The sequence below is a fragment of the Poecilia reticulata genome, linkage group LG15, assembly GCF_000633615.1.
Source record: "Poecilia reticulata strain Guanapo linkage group LG15, Guppy_female_1.0+MT, whole genome shotgun sequence".
NCBI lineage: Eukaryota > Metazoa > Chordata > Actinopteri > Cyprinodontiformes > Poeciliidae > Poecilia > Poecilia reticulata.
The window spans coordinates 15,071,001-15,090,880 of record NC_024345.1 but is presented as its reverse complement, the minus strand read 5'-3'; the positions used below and the strand labels follow the sequence as shown (position 1 = coordinate 15,090,880).

General features: G+C 41.5%; 1 protein-coding gene across 5 annotated transcripts in view; it reads left to right on the top strand.

Moving 5' to 3' along the window:
* Positions 1-19,880, top strand: part of zmiz1a (zinc finger, MIZ-type containing 1a) — a 124,796-nt gene that overhangs the window by 72,652 nt on the left and 32,264 nt on the right. For all 5 annotated transcript variants that reach the window (XM_008429483.2, XM_008429481.2, XM_008429482.2 and 2 more), the window contains 3 exons: positions 10,598-10,720; positions 14,143-14,256; positions 18,401-18,506. In XM_008429483.2, coding sequence (XP_008427705.1) covers positions 10,652-10,720; positions 14,143-14,256; positions 18,401-18,506 — 289 coding nt within the window. In that variant the 5' untranslated portion in view covers positions 10,598-10,651. The remainder of the gene's footprint in view (positions 1-10,597; positions 10,721-14,142; positions 14,257-18,400; positions 18,507-19,880) is intronic.

Genomic DNA, 19,880 nt, shown 5'->3' with positions numbered 1-19,880 from the left:
CCTTCCATGTCAAACATCACGTTACACATGCTCGCATAAAGACAAGTTGATGGGACACATTTAAGATTACAAATAAACATTTACACAGCAGCAGTGTTTTGCAAAAGCTGCAGTGAAACACATTATCCTTTCAGCACTGTTTTATCCACTCGCTGTGCTAGATAATACCTACATGAATTGTTCCTTCAGTGAATGAATCTGGAGCCTCTGCGTACGCCATTAGGCCCGTTTCCTTTTTTTTTTTTTTTGCTTTTTTTTTTTTTTCCAGCGAGCAGATGTTTTGTCGTCTTTGCTGCTGAGGCTCTTACACTCGCGCAGCGGTGAACAAAAACTCAACAGAGCAAGATGAATGAGTGCAGCATTCTCCCATGTACCTGCGTAGGAAGGTCTCTCAAAGGTTATTTTGCTGTTTGTGTAAAGCTACCCTGTCAGTAGATTTCATGATTTTGTTTGTGTTGTTGCATCGCTGGGTTTTGTAGGCTGTTTTCGTAACGGAGAACAAGGTACATGAACTATTAAATATCCGCTTTGTTGCGGCGTCCTTGAATAAACCTTTTTGGGGTTTTGTTTTCTTCTGTTAAAGCAGATCCTCTGCTTAAAAGGTCAGGAGGTTTTTGGCTGTGTCTTTTAAATGCACCTTTGAATATCTTAATCTGTTTTATTACTTTTTTTTCTGTAGAGACATCAAAATTATTTTTCCAATTCCATTTTTTAATGTCACACCAATTCACAACGAATATCACCTCAATGCAGTTTGTAAGACATCCAGTTCATATTTACATAAAGGGAACAAATTTAAGTCTGAGATCTGTTCAAATACATCACATCTTTCCAAGATTAGCCACAGTCAATTTAGATCTAATTTAATTTGGTCTAAATTATCTTGTTTTCTCGCCGAATGCGTTTGCTCATTTTATGCCAGGTGGTGAAAGGAAGCTCAGCTTGTATTGAGCTCTTGGCTTTGTGGCAATCCTTCGCATGTGGAGACAGTAGAAAGGAATCACTCCCTTTTAACCGAAAGAATAACACATCGGACATTGTGCAACTGCTTTGGATAAATAAAAGTGCTTTGAATTAAAAAGATCAACCATTAGAGGAGAACAGAACAAAAAGCGGACATGTTCTTTTGTATATGTCAAATAAATAAGAAAGGATTTGGAACATAAATTCAGGCTTCAATGGGAGAAAAAAAATCTAAATAGTAAAATAGATGTCCGTGTTTGAAAACAAAAGAACTTGATTCTGTATATCTTCAGTGCAAACATCAGCAACTTTCAAAGATAGAAATGTATAAAATAGACAGTATCTTTGCTCAGAATGTGAAAAAACTATTTCTAATTTGGGGATTTTTGCGATGCATATTGACATAATTTGTCATCCAGCTCTCGCACTAAGCCATAATTAATTTTTATGATTAAAAAAAAAAAGCAGTGAGATACAGTTCATCAGAGGAGTGGCAGCTATTGCGCCATCAGTGTCTTCTTCTGGGTTTGACTCACAGGTAAGCCCTGAAGCACTCAGGCAGGATTACCTTCTATGGGCAAAAAGACACTGAGATTACAGCTCTCAAAGTTAGGAATACTTTCTATGGGAAACAAAAACAGCGTGCACGCAGTGTTAATAATAACAGGGGCTCTGTCAGTTCCTGGAAGAGACCTAGCTAAATAGAGAAAAAAAACTAGACCTGGCACACCTTCTATGGGAAGAACAGAGAGAGTAAATTGACAGTATTTGCACATAATTTAGAAATGAGGAGTAACTGGAGAAAAGATCAGAGGGAGGACAAAGTAATCATCATATTCCCCAGTGGCATACTTGTAGAAGTAGCTCAGATACCCAAACCTACTCTAAATATAGAAGTTTTATGAAACTTGGAAAAAAAGTGTGTCTAGATTCAAATATAGTGGCTAAATAACTACTTTGCTTTTAATGTAAAATGATCTCTAGAAGCAACAAACCTCCTGTCTATTCTTATCTACCTGTTGACTTGCATGTTATTTGCTCTTATTGTGTAAATATTCACATGCATCCTTCACAATCTGGAAAAGTTTCTGCCTGAACAATACGCATGAACCCTGTATTCAGTGCATCTCTTAAGATAGCTGTGATCCAATCAACAACTGACCTACCAATAAAACCGTCCAACTGGGGCCCTGTGTTTGTGTTCAGGAAAAATAATTAAACAAACTGGTTATGCAGGTGTTTTATTTCTCCTCTTTACGATTGGAACAAAATGATCAAATCTGTCTGCTATCAGATGAAAGCACTAGGAGTTGTTTCATTGACATTTATTTCTCAAACTAAGTGTTGATTTGGCTTTTTTTGATCATGTATTCTTGATGCTTTGTACTGCTGAGGTGTCAAGTCACAAGACATTCACTATCTTCATCAGTGTGATTAAATTACTTTTGTTGATCAGTTTTGTGATAGTTGAAAGCTTAAGGTCATGTTGTTGTTTTTTGTTTATCACATTTAAGCCTGAAAAAGCGTAATTTTTGAAAACAGTCCTTGAGCCGCCTAATAATTACTTTGCTGCCAGATTTTCAGGAAAAGGCAGGTTTTTTTGGGGGGAAAGAGGGTTTGCAGGGTTTTTTTTCCCAGTGTTTTCAGCATTGCTTCTAATTGGAAATGACTAGGAGCTGATTATAAGATTCATCCAATAAAACCTCAGCTGCAGTGCAGACTGTTTAGTCCCACCAAGTGCAGAAAGGTTGAACCGGTTGCAGTTTTTTTTTTTTTTTTTCTATTTAAGGTTTGTGCTTTTAGTGTCACAGGCAAGGAGAGTGGAGGGCAGGCTGGCACAGATATATTTTTGCTCTCCCTAATGACACCAATACCATTTCATGGCTTGGTGAGCAGATTGAATCACACTCGGTCTTTGTAAGTCTCACTCTCTGCCCCTGTCTCTCTGTTTCTCTTTGCTGCACACACTTCATCACTCTGTCCTCTCGCAGAAGACCGCTCATTTGCTGCCGTACGTCCGGTGTGTTGCATTCGCCCCTCGGTGGATGTTGTTTAATTGCATGTGGGTCAGCAGTTTGTCAGTGCTGAAACCGAAGGACATGGAATTTGTCAGTTTACCCATTCAGCAGCCACAGGGGGCGGTGTGTGAGCTAACAGCTCTGCTGGAGCCGGGCCCGTAAGGTTAGCTTTACACAAGCCTGTCAGACTGCCCTGTCAATCATGCTCCTCTCCTCTGATATACTGTCAAATCTTCTTACATTTACTCTAAAATCACAGAAGACTGATGAGATTACACTTAATAAACCTCGTGCGGTTCACCGTTCTGGGCTTTTTCCTGAGCAGAGCTGGTCCAGCGATTTAAAATATGCACATTCCGGCCCTGAGCTCTCTCCTTACACACGTACTACGTCTTGAGCATCACTAGTGATACAATCTTGTCTTTCGCGACACTGGAAAATTGCATGTGGCAGTCAGGACATACAATCTTCCGCAGCTGGTATTTATAGTCCTCGGCAACTGGAACGTTGTGTGGAATAAGGAGTTCATTCATTCATCATGTGATGCGCGAGCTTTTTGCTGCTCGCAGATGACCTAATTTTCGATCTCATCAGTAAACAGAAGACCCCTCCCTGTTAGTCCACAGAAGAATGCAAAAAAATCAAAAAAACAAAAACATGATCCGCTAAAGGAGACTACAAACAAAACCCCAGAACTGCATTTGATGTAGGTACGATTTTTATCTTGCGCTGATCTGAGACAGCAGCTGTGAAGGATTTCCTCAAGGTAGAGAAAAACCTGCAGCTCCAGCTGAATAGTCCACGTTTATGTAACACCATTTTTTAAATTATTTTTTTTACTTTATCTCGCTACTGCAAAGAGTTTGCCATTTACACACACACTCATAGAGCACTTATAATACATGTTTGCACTTTATATGTGCAGAGAATTTTACTCACACATCTGAGGCAATTGGAGGTTAGTACTCTGCCCAAGGATATTTCAGCACTTCAACGTGCTCAGGATTAAACCCCCAGCGGAAGACGGTTCCTATTCTACAACCAATCCACAGCTACGGTTCATACTCTATATGCTGATTCTTCTTTCTGATGAAACCTTTTGTAGTGTTCGTTTACTGGGTTAACTGGAACCATATTGACTACGATGAAACAGTTCCAAGTGTCTCATTAGCCCCTTACCGCCCTTTTATTGTTTATAGAAACAATAAAAGTCTCTGTTTAAAAATGAAACTGTCGTACGTTATGCTGCTCTGGAAATAACGCATTTGTTTTGGTATTCTAATACCTTAAATGAAGAATTACTCATGAAGAGTGGGAGAGCCACGCTGTTGTCCAGTTGTTGAGTTGTTGGTGCCTTCCACTATCTATTTAGGCTGATTTTAATTAGAGGCTCATTTAGATAAAAGTGCATTTTTGATCAGTTTTTTGTGAATATTTAGGTTTGGAAGCATCACTCTTGTTGAAAGCTTTACTTTGTGAGATTTCGTGTCATCTAGCGTCCCAGTTTGCAGATTACAAGCAAAAAGTATCTCTTGATCCAACTTACCTGTCGCAGTAAAAAATGCTAGCGATATTATGCATAAACACTAAAGATACACAGAGACGTCAACTGGTGGCACTGACTTTTGACCGGTGAGTCGGAGACTCAAAAATCTTCAAATGGAACCTTATCCTATTAAACACCGCTAGGTAACTCTGTCAACACAATTCGGTGTGAACACTGTTACACATAAAAATGGACTTGGTTAACTATTTTTTATTTTAATTTAGCAAGTTTAGGCATGTGTGTGGTTGCTCTTGGGTGTCAGAAAGAGCACAACTTTCAGTAGACAACAGGAAGAACAAACTGAACATAAGGTAAAGTTGCTTTGAGTTATTTGAGTTATGCAGGCAGCCTTTTGGGAAAGTTTTGTAAATCTACCTTTGCTAAGCTTGCTACTTGCTAAAATAAGATGCTAATAGCAGGTTAGAATGTCAACACCGCCATTATCTTTTCATTTTTTTTTTGTTTTTTTTGTTTCAAATTTGAAAACACAGGCCATATTATCTTCAAAGCAACCTTGTATTAGTTGACAGTGGTCCTTGTATTGCGTTTGTTGCTGTTGTGGCGAGGTTCAAGTCTGTGCAGTGTTTCAAATCTCATGCAGAATCAGCTGAACTTTCCTGCTTTCACTTTCTGATCTCGCGCGTTCAGCGGTGAAGTAATCATCAGTTTTCAGGGGGAGGATCTCGTGGCGCATACCTGAAATAGTCCACAACTGAAGGTCCGTATTTATAGGCAGAAACAGAGCGGCTCGTGTATCTCCACATCACAGCTGTTTGCATTGCAGTGTTGGGTGTCACATAGCTGCCCGCTGCTCCCGTAGTTGTCACATTAAAACAGAAGATAAACAAACGGGACTATTTGGAGTTTTATTTTTTATTTTTTCCACCCCTGGGACAAGTCATTTCACATTTTTATAGAGCCAAGTGGCTGTGAGGGTGTGCAGAGGGCTGAGTTTTATAAAGCCCAGTGGGGGCAATATGACTAATAGTTGGCTTTGCTGAGAGGGAAAAGAAGAGCAAGAGAGATTAAGTGGAGGAGAGGATTAACAGAGTCAAGAAAATAAGCAGGAACAAGGCAAATGCGCAGAGTGGGAAGAGTGACGGTGGAGGTCGGTTTGGAGGCAACGAAGAACCAGCAGCTGTGGACAGGCCAGACTGGACGGCGGGGAAATGAAGGCAGCAAAGGGGACTGCCTGGCTATGAGAGTTTGCCATTAGAGATAATAGTGTGTGTGTGTGTGTGTGTGTGTGAAAGAGAGGGAGAGATGGCTGGTGGCTTTTTGCAGACATACTTAGAGCGGTGTATGTGGGAGGGAATGAGAGATAGAGGCCAGTGCAGCTGAGTGGTGTTGATTGGCCTGTTTGAAAACACATGAACTGCAGACGGTGAGGGAGAGAAGCCCTGTGCGCTGGGATAAAGTGTCGCTCTGCGCCGTGCCACGCTGCAGCCCAAACCACATTAGAGCAAATGAATCCATTCCACCTCCTGTTATGGCAGCTCCCACTTGGGGCCACGGGAAGAAGGAAGAGGAGGAGGAGGAGGAGGAGGAGAGCTAAAAGGAGGAAGGGAGGAGGGGGTGCGAGAGTGGCAGGAGTGTTGAGATATGAGGGATGAGGAGAGGAAAATGATCGAACAGAAAATGGAAGGTGGTGTTAGGGAAGTGACATGCTGGGTGGCTCTAATGATGTCTGAGGGCTACAGAGGAGAAGAGCATAAAGCACACAGAGAGGTAGAGAGGCCAGGGGCTTCAGGGGCGGAGAGGGGGAGGAGGTGTGGTCCTGAAAAGGAGAGGAGGATTTTCTCCTCTGTCAAGGGAGCAGAAGGAATAGTTTCCTCCTCTCCTTAATGAAGTTGATATCACGCCAAACTTCACAGCGATTGCTTTTTTATATTCTATGTTGGTGTCCTCTGCACTTTAGTCTCTCAATAACCAGAGCTTGAGAAGAGAGAGCAGCAGCACCTTCCCTAATATGCCTTTACGAAGATGCCATCCGGAGCAGCGAATCTTTTTACGTATTGAATGTACTTCCTTCTCAAGGCCTTTTTGAAATCTATTCAACCCTAAACCTTAAAAAATGTCATCAACAGCTTTAAGTAAAATATTCCCTTAAGGCTCACCTTGAAACTCACATGTTTCTCTAGGATGTTTAGTTGGTAATAGGACTGATTTGGGTTTTTTTTTATTGCTTTACAATGACGGCATTTTAACCTTGGACTAATCCCATGAAATAGTCATTAATTTCTTTTTTTTTATATATATATATATATATATATTTGCACGCTTCTATAAGTGTCCTTATTTTGATGAAGATGTTGAACGATGCATAAACCAAATAGGCAAGGGATATGAATGTTTGAAGCAACCTTTGAAAAGCAGTCAAAAAGAAAATGAAATAGGACAGTTTTCCATCAATCAAACTATTTTAGAAATGGATAAACATGGCAGCAAAGTGTCCTCAGAGTGTTGCTGCTGGCAAAACGACTTGTTGTTGATACTTGTAAAAAGTAATTGTCCTGCCAAGAATAACACAGAGAGGACGACTGCAGTGGACATCCAAAGCAGATATTTTAATATTAATGCCAACCACAGTTCCTCATAACATAAAATAGACATTTTTACTCGTTAGTGGATAGTTTTAATTTAATTTAATTTATATCTTAGCACATTTCAAAAAACCCTCCATACTTTTTGGGAATTTCTTTCTGTTTTTGATCAATGTGGAGAATGTTAAAATGATAAAGTCCAGAAAATGTACTTCAGATTAAATTCTCTTAGTTTTTTCTGCCAGGATTACCTGATTCTACTATGATTAAAATAAATAAATAAATTGCTTTATGTTTCTTTATCAGTCAGAGATTCAATAAATATTCACATAAGTATATATAGCACTGGAAATCGAACAATACAGTAAAATATAGAACATGTTTCACTTAATAACTCAGCTAAAGAAGAACTAAAGCATACTTCATTTACAGATTTACAACTACAGATTCATCTTCTTTTTGCATCCAGGTACATGTAATGTGCTACACTTCACAAGAGATTCGTGTTTCTTCAACAAGATTTATTCAAAATAAATACGAGTTAACAACTACAGGTTTATCAAGCAAGTCTGACTCTCAATCACTGTGTTTTGTGTGATAGAGGGAGAGCAGCCTGTGTTACACAGCTCCACAGAAAAACTGAATTGTACAAGCTAACAATTAATTTTTGTATTATTTTTTTTGTATTTATGCTGCCATGGCAACATGTGATATCTACCGATATCCAATTCTGCTAGTACTGACATCTGTCAGGACCGCCAGCATGGATACTTCCATGTAACCCTCAGTGACTGATCGCTTTCACGCAGCACATTGCACCTGACTAATGTGGTAGTCATTTGTCTGAAATGAGAACTCGCTCATGCTGCGAGTGATCGTACAGTAAAGTGTGTGCGGACGTGTAACGACAAGATAATTCCAACACGCTCTTTGTGTTTTTCCTCTGCCTCTCCTCCTCGTCAAGCCCAGCCCTTCTTGCTCTCCCCCTTGCTTCCATACTCCAGCGCCTTTCGGATTGCTGTGCTTTTGTTTCAGAGCACGCATTCCCCACACTGCTTCCCCAGCTTGTTTTGCTCAGAGAACGAAGACATGCAGCAAAGGGAGGGTAGCAAAGAAAGACGGCAAGAGGAGGAGACAGACGCTTCCTCGGATGTTGGTGTTACATGTGGCTTGTTACTCTTCTCTGATACGCAGCTGCATCCTCCCTCAGTTGTTTAAAAAGGAGGTTGTAATGTGCGCTTCATGACTGAATGTGTAATTCTTGTTTTGTTTGTTTGTTTTGCACCTCTATACAGTGGTGGTAAAATGTCTAATTTGTAATAGTAACTTTAATATCTGTAACTGATTTCTTCCGGTTGGCTTTTTGTCACATAATTTCATATAACAATTTTTAATGTCAAAGGTACTATTAGAAAAATGGTGATTTCATTTATTAAGGGGAGATAAACTGTTGATACCAGCCTTGTCTTATGTGAAAAAATCACCCCCACTCCTTGTTAAATTATTTCTTAACTATGATTCAGCTTCTTTTTTTGAGAAATCAGTTCAGTTTTATAACAAAATGAAGGTTTTTAAGTGGTCTAGTCAAAGTCTATGCTTAACTGAGATGCTATTAGATGAGCTTAAACAGCCCAGACACACTCAAAAACTGTCCAACTTTGCTGAATTAAAAGAATTATTCAAAGAAGAGTGGACCAAAAATCCTCCAGAGATTGCAGCCAATTGCTGACTTTTATTATTTTAAAAAAATAAATGCGATTGCTTAAAAGCTGCATTTTGTATATACTTTTATTATCTTGGATATCTAAACTTAAATGTGGATCTGAAATCCTCAGTGCGGAAAAAGCATAAGCAGAACACTGTCCTCTGGTTGTCTTTGTTGTCAAACTACAGTGGGAAACAAATCTGTACAAATGCTAAATTTGGAGCTTTTTTTTTTTTTTACAGCCATGTGTATATTTTCTGAAAAATGGTGGAAGCAGAAGGAGTTCAGCTCTATTTGCAGGGAAACCTAATTGGTCACACAATATTGTTTTGAACAGGGGCGCAGAGCTCGAGCAACAGCCACTAAAAGACCTGCCAGGTGGATTCTCATCTCGGTTACGACGCCTGCTCAGCTGTTTCAACCTCACTCGCCTTTTCCTTTCAGAACCTACAGGTCTGTCTTTTCATTGACTAACAAAGGTGGTGCATGTTTCCCATCAGAGGTGAGACCACTGTGTAAAATGAACCCAGACAGAGAAACATAAAAGAGGCGTGACATCTTTGCTTTTCACTGTGTTGGGACGGCCGGGTGTGGAGCTGCAGGAGAACCAGTTAATCAATAGCCACAAGGTCAGATGGCCAGCGCCGGGCTGGAGCGTGCTCTGTTAGCGGCAGGCAGAGCCGTTTGCTGCTGAATGGGATTTGTAGCACTTGTCAAAGGCTTTAAAGGAGCCCTTTCTGGACGACTTGCTGCAGGTGGAAAGCATGAAAGAGGGAGGCGGTGGTTAGCAGCAGGAGAGGGAGACATCTGCTGGACGCTGGGAGGCACAGCAGCTCGGCAGGATAAGGCCGCCCGATGTTATGGTTATGATTTGTGCAGTTAGACCCAGAGGAAGGCGGTTTTGACTGCTTTTATAAACACCACTCAGCAGAAGGCGATAAGAATAAATAAGGTCTTTTGACAAATTCTTTCCTCCAGAATTTCTCTTTATTCATGCAAGCTGTGTGTTTAAGTGCACTCCAGGTAATTCCACCCTGGTAATACTTAAACCGGAGAGGATTAGCAATACAGTGTCATTCTCAAAGTGCTCCTTTGAAGTTTTCCACCTTTTTTTTTTGTTGCTTTTATCAAAGTAAAGAATTCAAGCATTTTTAAGTTCGCATGCTCTTAAATGTGTGTGTCTAAGTTAAATGCTGTGCATTTATGCAGCAGTCAATCAAAGATAAGCACTCCAGACTGAAATGAAAACTCCCCGACCGAGCGTCTTGCTTCTGTTATGTTGGTTTCACTCGGTGGGGAATCTTGAGGGACCCTTTATCAGTGCCGAGCAGCTTTCTGGAGCCCTGCCCCTCCACCCCCCACCTGTGGTTCCTCAGTTGGTCTTTTGTGTGAAGGAATGTGGGAAGGACCAACGCTGACAGAGATAAACACAGAGGGATGGTGAGGGGATGGAGGCCTCATCGGTGAACCAGCACGATACCTATTAATCCCGACTCAATCCTCCACTGTGTGATGGTTGGAGTTGTAGAATACGGGGCCGAGATTGTTGGTTCTCACTGATCCGAAAAGAATATCATGGTAACCCGTGGCTCCTGTGCATTCAGGAAAACTATGGAAACATGTGGAATTTGATTTCAAGGTTTTACAGGTCTAGTAAAAGATTATGGAGAAAATGGTCCTGTTGGTCCATTCTTCTGTCTGATCAGGTTTTCTGTTCAAATGCCTGAAAAGCTATTTGAACCTCGCAGGCTTAAAACTACATATACAATGGTCCTGACCGTTCTAACAGATGTACATCTCCTATTTTGTTTTCTTTTTGCAGAGTAAAAAACACACACAAAAAAACTTTTAATGGAGTCCCGGTAGAGACGTCAAGATGAACACGTTACCATCAATGGACCGGCATATCCAGCAGACCAACGACAGGCTGCAGTGCATCAAACAGGTGGGCATAAAGTGAAACTCCTGCTTTTCCTTTTTTTTCTTTACTGCTCTTTGAAAACGGACTCCAAGTGGGCAAAGACAAAAAAAAAAAGAAATCCCAGCCTTACTTTCTCCTTTCAGCACCTTATTTAGGCATCAGTGTGTCTGGGCCCTCAGCTTCAGTCATACAGATCATGTTGCAGAGGGCCACAGAGGGAGGCAATCTGCCTATGAACACAAGAGCAGACTTCAAAGCTGCATAGCGGACTCGGGAGTTTGTCTCTCCTCGTTCTGTGTTCTCTGACATCATGCTGCCAGCTCCTGACGTATGCCAGCCCTCGCTGCCGTTTTGCCTAAATGCTTCCCTGACTGTCAGCTTTCAGAAGACTTCTCACAGACACTAACATATCCCAGGGCGTCCGCCTCTGCGTGTGATTAATGGTCTGTAGAGCTCATGGGCTGCTTGACTTTGCTGGCTGGCTGATGGCATATTTGTTTATGATACGTGGGTGTGAGCCTTTATATCTTACAACATCTAAATGATGCCTTGTCTTGTCATAATAATAAAATAAAAAAATAAATGAAGAGGATAGTAATGGAGTAAAATAGCGCTTTCATTTTGAGATTAGGAGACGACACATCTCTCCTTCTGTGTTTCTGCTGAGCAGAATTAACTGATTGCCTGAGCTGGTCCAAAAGTATTCATACCCTTTAAGCCAGGGGTCACCAACTCCAGTCCTCAAGGGCTACCATCCTGCAACTTTTAGATTCACCTCTGCTCCAAAATGTCTGAATTCCCTCACCAGCATGCATTCCTCTCTGCAATAGGCTGGAAACTAGCAGTTTATTTCATCCAGGTGTGTTTGAGCAGAGACACATCTAAAAGTTGCAGGATGGTAGCCCTCGAGGACTGGAGTTGGTGACCCCTGCTTTAAGACGTAGTGTGTAGTTGTAAAATTGTGAGGACAAAAATAACTTGAGCTGTGTCAAATTGGCTTGGGAGCAATTTTGAATAAACGATGCCGTAATTTATCGTCATCACACAATTGTACTTTGAAGCTGAAAGCGCTTCAGCTAATATGTTGTTGTCACGTGTTAAATAATAAATAAAGACAACGTTTTTTTTAATGTGCTCTAGTTAATGATTGTTACAGTACACAGCATTATTTTAATCAATTATAAGGGGAAAAAGAATTTCAACTAGTTTTTGAATCACGCAACAAATTAGATTAAGGTCTAGGCTTTGACTGGGCCATTACAGCACCCGAGTATGCTTTGATCCAAGTTATTTCATTGTTGCTGTGGTGCTGGAAAGTGAACTTTGGTTGTTAGTGTTTTGCTGCCTCTGCAAGGTTTTCTACAGTCCACTCATCCTCCCACCAGCTCTGAACACGGCTGAATAAAATCATTTCCACTCCATGATGCTGCCAAAACAATGTTTTTCATGGGTGCGGCGTGTATAAGATGACGGCATTGTAGATTAACTTTCCATCACATGCAGATTTAATGTTGCTGCCTTGTGACCAGAACGTATTCTTCCACGTTTGTCTTTGTCTCCTACACGGACTGTGGCAAACGGCAAATGTGACTTCTTACATGGCTTTCAGTTAACGCTGGCTTTTATTGCCACTCTTCCATAAATGCCAGATTTGTGGAGCTCATGACTAATCGTTGCCCTGTCAAAACAAGTCATGTTTTGTGGTTTGTAAGAATACATTTCCAAGTGGTTTGCAGATTCATTGAAACTGTCAGGGATTTCAAATTAATTTCCTAAAATCAAGTCACCTGTGTCATTTTTTTGTTGCTGCTTTGATTAAGTTGATGAAAGTCAGAACTCTAGTGGAGTTTATACACATGCCAGCTCGTGCTGTAAAATAAGTCATAGTAAAGCCAACTTGAAAGGGTTAGTCACTGAGCGTTGAGCTGCCAGAAGGGTGTTTCTTTGGTTTGGGAAAATCTGGCAGATAGCTGAGCGGTGTGTTTTATTGCAAGTAGCCAGGTAGAAACTGAGCAGCCGAATGTAAAGCTGCCTGAAGAGAAGGTAAATCATTTCACAGAGGGCTCTCTGTCAGTTCTTCGGCTTCTTTCGCGCTGCAGTCGTCACCGGTGGTCATTGCAGCCCCCGTTCTTATCCTTATCCGACCCCTGAACGGCATTAACTACAGGAACAACTGTAAAACGCCCCACCCTCACCAGCTCAGAAGAGATATTTCTTTACATCATCTTCTTCCCCCCTCTCATACCAGAGCTGAGGTTGTCATTGGTGACCGCTGCATCAGGCGGAGCTGGGCTCAGATCAAGACAAACAGCCCCTGCTGTGCAAGGTCTGATTTTCCTCATGCTGGAGGCTGATACGCCTCCCATCAGGCAGAAGTAATGCCAGATGATATCACTCATCCAGAAGAGGCTCTTCTCCTCTCGCTCTTAATCAACAAGAGCATCTCCCGCTCTCTCTCTCTCACTCACCGTTCTTGTCTTGCTATCAGTCAAACACCTTCGAGAGTCCGAACCCAACTCTTCCAAGGTCTCTCTCGAAGCCCATGACATCACTAAAGAGGGGTTTTTCTATAGGCATCCCCGTCATGTTTGCAAGGAAGGTCCTTTTTTGTTGTCAAATAGCTGCTCTTTCAGAAAACACTCACCTCCGCTGCCCTCTAAGAACAATAGTTTTACCTCCTCTGCAGGAAAACACAAAACAAGATGCTTTAGCTCCAGATAGGAATAATAAAAGCTTTCAAGTGGGCTCCAGTCTCGCCAACTGAGCAAGCCGCAGCTCTGCGCCGTTTCAGAGCTATTAACCTTCTGAGGAGTGAAGAAAGGGAGCTCAATTTTAAAAACCGCTTATTGTGTCCTGCTAGCCTCAGAAGCCCTCGAACAGTGAGAAGAAAAGACTCGACTGTTTCAGGCCTCAGTGAACAAGCGAGAGAGGCAGACAGAGAGTGAAAGAGATTAGACAACACACCAACGGCTCACATTGAGCCTGCACACATAGCTGCCAGGACCAAGGTTGTTTTCTTTGTGCGCAGCCAAGTCAGGCAGTGGACCTCTGGTGTGTTACACTCTGCAAACCGGCAATGAATAAGGTAAAGAGTGAGGGAGAGGGAGAGAGAAGATTGGAGGGAACGCTTCGTTTGCTGTGCGGGTCATGGAGGCGAGGGATGGGTGTTGCCAAGAGAGATTAGCAAGAAACACTGGCATCATTGTTGATATGGGTGTGATCTTCTTCCCACAATGCAGCAGAGCTCCAAGTGGGCGTAGATTGGAAAGAGTCAAGGTCCTCACAGGGTTGTGCAGAAACACAAGACGCTAAATCAAGGCAGGTTGGAGGCTGCAGAACGATTAGGTTTTCAGTGGGGTTTTTTTTTTTAAATTTGTACTAAACGTGAGGAAAGAAATAACACTTATTCTTTTCACTTCTAATGGGTCTATGTTGTGTTTGCACAGCACTTACAGAACCCGGCCAACTTCCACTCGGCTGCTACGGAGCTGCTCGACTGGTGTGGAGATCCCCGGGCCTTCCAGCGACCTTTCGAGCAAAGTCTCATGGGATGTCTGACGGTATGCAAACTACAATTATGGTTTTGGTCGATTTTTTTTTTCTTTTTTTTCCAGGTACTTTTTAGAAGACAGGAGCAAAACAATAATTAGACGCGCATAGTTTAGTGCAAAAAACAGAAGACGATACAATGTGTCCACATCTTTTATGTTTCAATGTTTGGACTGTGTCTTTGTTTTTCTGCAAATTGCTTTAAAAGCAATTTATAAAAGGTTATCGGCAAGGCATTCTAATTATAACCAGGTATGAGATTCTCACATTAGAATAACCTTGAGTATTAAAACAATAGTTTTAAACAAATAAAAGCATGCTGAAGGACAACAACTATAGTACCAAATCACAATATGCAGGAAATGGCTATTAAAAGCAAAAACACAATATAAAAAACTCCCCAAAATTAAACATCGTAAGAAAACACAGAAACTGTTTTTTAATCAATTTTAACTTGGTTGTGGGAGAGTCTTCCTAGGAATGATCGCTCAGTGTTAAGTCAGTGTTAGCATCGTGAGTAATGTGGTAAATCAAAGGAAGTAGAAGATGTGGATCTCAGAATCTGTGAAGGACCATCAGTGAGTCAATATACAACAGATATGGAGGTGTAACATTATGGGGAGACTTCAAAGTAAGAAGGAGGGGATTAAAATCAATGCGGTGTTTAACAGGACGCTAATAAAGTTATTGAAGGGCAGAAAATCCTCGGCAGAAGGAAGTCTGGTAATAGCCTTGGCAGCGGCATTTGTGACCAGTCGAAGTGCAAAAGGTACTAGGCAAATGGGACGAACTGATTATAATCTCTGCTGGAGAACATAATGAGAGATATTATCAGATTCAAAACTCTGATTGATGGTTAGCAACACAAATTCAGTCAGTTGTGATTTTGACCAGGGCTGCATTTATACAGGTACAGTCTCTGTAAACCAGACTGGAACTGTTCAGACACGCTGTTATTGGTAACGTAAGAGAAGGTGCACACCAGCATATATCTGTCACGCGGTTCTTACAGTCTGCTTTTTGCTACATGAAAAATAGCAACATTTTCTTTTTAGGGAAAGGTTTAGCAGTCTTCTCTTAGTCAGTGTGCAGCAACAGATGGAAGAGGGGTTTTTTTACATGCGGAGAATTTCAGCCCCGGCAGCACTTTCTCTGGCATCCTGTTCTTTAAATTGGTGGAACAAAATAAAGGATTTTTCTTTCTAACAACATGCACACGTTTAGTTCTACCTGAGCCCTTCCAGCAAGCATAAATATTTAACTTAAAAAAAAAAGCCTAACTCCGAGGTTATTGTTTCCAGCCAATATTCTTGCGAGAGCAAACAGATAAATGATCGTTAACGTCTAAATCAAAATAAAAGCCTCTTAAAGGGTGATAAAGAGCTGTACAATGGAGCCCACTGCCAGAATCCCTCTCAGCATGGGGCTCCTTCCATCAGCTAAATTGTTTCATTAGACTCTGAGAACAAATTGCTGCTTATCTGAAGAATTACTGCTAGCAACAAGTCGAAGCATTCTTATGAGTAACTCTGCAAATCAAACGGATGCCACATGCGAGGCTGCTTGTTCTGTTTGTGATCTTCTGCATGTACAGCTCTTCCACGGTGGCACCAGAGGCAATGACAGTGACACAGCTGCTGCCATTGCCATCAGCTTCTTATTTTCTGAGATGTAATTGTAGCTTTTTGTCTGCATATGTGCATTCTGTGTCAAGTAGGTGTGGAAAAGCCAGTGGCTGCAAATGTGCTGCGTAATTTATTTCTGTTCAAAATTGAATTTACTTGCAGTTATTTTATAGTGCATAACTTCTTGTGTTCTCTGCGTATACATATTTCATGACACAAAACATGTGGAGTTAACTACTGTTCAAAATGGACAAAGGGGCATTCAATTAAATCTGCAAACTGTTATGAAAAGTTTTGGCAGTGTAATATGAGACAGATAATTAGCGAAAAGATCGATCTCTTACGACTTCTCCCTGAGCTCTGATTGGTTGTTTCTAGTTAGCACTAGAGGCAGAGGTGCTCTTTTTTTTTTTTTTTTTGCAGATAACAAAAACAACAACCAAAAACCGAGTAAATATAGTGACAGTTTCAACAAATGTATATAAAAAATTTACATAAAAGTAAAATTCATAGATGAAGAAATGACTACATGAAAATTATCACATACCTAAGCCTTTGCCTTGCATCTAAAAGGTCCTGGACCGCCTGGAGTCTCTCTGCATGGATTTAGCATGTTCTCCTCATGCATGTGCGGTTTTTCCCCAGGCTCTCTGGCTTCCCCCCTACATTCTGAAAACATGACTGTTTGGTTAATTGGTTTCTCTAGATTGCCCTTAGGTCTGAGTGTGTGCATGGCTAATTGTCCCATGTGTCTATGTGTTCCTTTGATGTACTGACAGTCTGTCCAAGACGTGTCCAACCTTTTGACCTCTAACCACTAGAGATGGGTACCCGCTCCCTGATGATGCTGCAAAGATGGATGGATGCTTAAACTTGCTTAAATACGCCATCAGGGTTTATTAAAAGCTCTAAAACAACTGGAACTGAAGTGAAAAAGATTGGACAAGCTCTCAAGCTTATTTTGAGAAGGTTGAGTAAATATCCCAGAGACTGACTGTTAGAGAATTGCTGCAAATAGTGGCATCCTGGGGGTCACTATTTGGGTCTTTATTTACATGCTATCTCCAACTATCTACATGCTAACTGGTTGTTCTAACAGCTTGAAAGAAGAAAACATATATTTGCCTGGAATGATTGGAGATTCTAGGTCCCAGGATTCTGAATTATCTTGAGAATTGTGCAAAGGGTGAATGATCTTTGTACCAGGCAACTGTATGAAATGAAATGAGCTTACAGAACCGTCTCCTCTGGACCTATCAGAGGTTATTGTCAATCAGAAGCTGACCTGAGGCAAAATAGGATGTCCATTTCCAGCAACAAGCAAGATTAAAGCACAAAGCTGTTTTTGTTTTATTTATTTATTTTTTCTCCAGGAAGGAGAGATAGACACAAATCTGAGCAACCCACTAACCTCTCAGCACTTATTCCAACACTGTTTTCATATTGACAGAACTATGGGCCCGCATGCACATCCTCCGAGGGAGATTAGGCTGAAAAAAAAAAGGCTTATGAGGTGAAACACTGTTAAATCCATGTCGAATCTAGGCTGGCCTTCGTAGCTGGCCGCCTGCCTCGTGTAAACCGAGGGGCCAACCCACTTACGAGGGAAATCAAACGATTGACAGCAACTACTTTGACCGTTTTTCAGCAGAGGTTGCATAATAGTTTTGGCCGGATGGATTATGTTGACGTGCTGATGACGCCTAAACATGTCCACATAAATGTATTACACTCACTGGAAGTATAAAGTTATTTATGATGATTAATTCCTGCCTAATAAATCTAGTTACTGACACTTTTTGTTGATGTATTTGCTTTGTTGTTTGTGATAAATATCTATTGGGGTTGTAAAAGGCTCGTTAGATGAAAGTCAGTGTGTGTTGAAGTAGTTCCCCTCTGCATATGTCTATGTAATCCTATTTCGCATCCCTCAGGATTTCCTGTAATATAATGTTAAAGTCTAGAGGTTTTACTTATTGTCACTAAAATAATTGACACTCTCCCTGAAGTTATTTCAACACAGGGCCTTGCAAAAATATTCATAACCCTTAATTTTTTTTTTTTACATGCAGTAAGTTATTTGTAATTGAAAACTAAAAGCTCACATTACCTTGAACACACCATGCCCAGAGTGAAACATGGTGGTGGCAGTGTCATGCTCTGGGGATGTTTTAGCTTAGCAACAACAAGAAAACGGAGTTGATTAAGTGACTGGGTATTATACAGGGATAACTACAAATGCATACTACATTTTTATTCTTATTTTTTTGTAGAAAAGATTTCAAAATGATGCATAATTTTTCCTTTCTGATCATCTGAATGACTTTACAATATTGTCAGTATTTGTCGAAGCTTAAAAATGTGAAGGAGGGAGTCTAAACCTGAAAACCAACTAAAATGTGTTGATCAGAGCTGAAGGTTTATGTACAGTAAAGAAATCACACGCAAATCACTGAGGCTAAAAAAGATGGATTGCCGGGTTTTAACACAGCCTAAAGAGACACTTCCTGATTTATGACTCCTTCTGCAGGTGGTGAGCCGTGTTGCCGCTCAGCAGGGGTTCGACTTGGACCTGGGCTACAGGTTGCTTGCTGTGTGCGCTGCCAACCGGGACAAATTCACTCCTAAGTCTGCAGGTAAAGATCCTCCAGCCAAAAAAAAAAAAAAGAAAAAAGCAAGCTGATGCATGTTCATCCATCACGCCATTTTAGTACTGCTGACTTAGAAAAACAAAATTATCTCATTAAATCACAGCTTTTAACTCGCTGTTAATTTACCAGATTATGCAGTGGACCTATAACCATTAAGTGCTCAAAAGCAAATAAACGCACATGTTAAAGTCCCCGTAAATCTGAGATTTGGAAGTGTTTGATTTCTTTCCACCAACAGCAACTAAACAGGCGGCACACAAAAAGCCCAGAGTATGATAGTGTCATGATATTTTTAGATCCTATTAAACATTAATGTGCTATTGAGATGAGTTGTCTGAGTGGAACCCCTCAGAAAAACAGTCTACTCAACACCAGCAGGCTGTGTGGCCCTACCTGTGCGAGTGCGCTTGCGTGTGGAGTGTGAGCTGCATGCTCGCGCACGCATGTAACGGGGAAGGGAGAGCAGTAATGCTATCCTCAGACATTTATCTATCAAATCCAATTTTCTCCAATCCATACCTCCCCTCCCAACCTCCTGTGCTTCTCCAGCAGCAGCTGGATCTTGCGCATTTGTCAGAGCAAAGCATGCCAAGGCAGAGCGGAGGAGCGAGGGGAGGGAAACAAGGAGATGGATAGCTGGAGATGTGTCGCTCATACGTGCCGGACCCTTCATAAGGCCGCCGGCAGCCACACGAAGCACAGATAAACCTTTGCTCAGCTGGTTAGATAAGCAGGAGAGTTAAATATTTTGATTAAACGCTGTGATTTCTTTGTGGTTTTTGACAAGCCAATTATCTCACACGCGCAAAACAGGAACTGCGGTGACTGAGAGTGGCGCTCTGTAATCTTATCCCATTATTCTCCACGCAAGCCCCATTGTTGTTGCAGCCTGCCGCTCAGAAGGCAGAAACGTATCAGCCTCGGCGTTTTTCACTCGCATTGTCCGCGATAAGTACATTTACTAAAGCTGAATATCTTCTTTCAGTTGTGGCAGACAGCATCTTGTTGGGAGGAACCCTAAGTGCTCCGACAGACGTCAGCGCACAATATTGATCGCTGTATTTCTCTGTCTGTCTGTGTTCTTGTGTCGGGATAATGTGATTGCCATCCAGGCACGGCCCGGACTGGCTGGCTGGGCCCGGCTGACAGTCGGAATCATCTTCAGGCCTGCTGATGATTCTGGGATCTATTAGGAGGCAATGTGGAGTTTCAGGAAAAGCTGTTTATACATGCTGGACAAATGGGAGATTTAGTGTAATTATGCAGGGTCAGAGCAGGAGATATGATCCAGGCGTTCATCGTATGAGGACGGCAGGCGGACTGTGAGTAAAGAGGGATCATCCACGTTTGTCTGGCAAA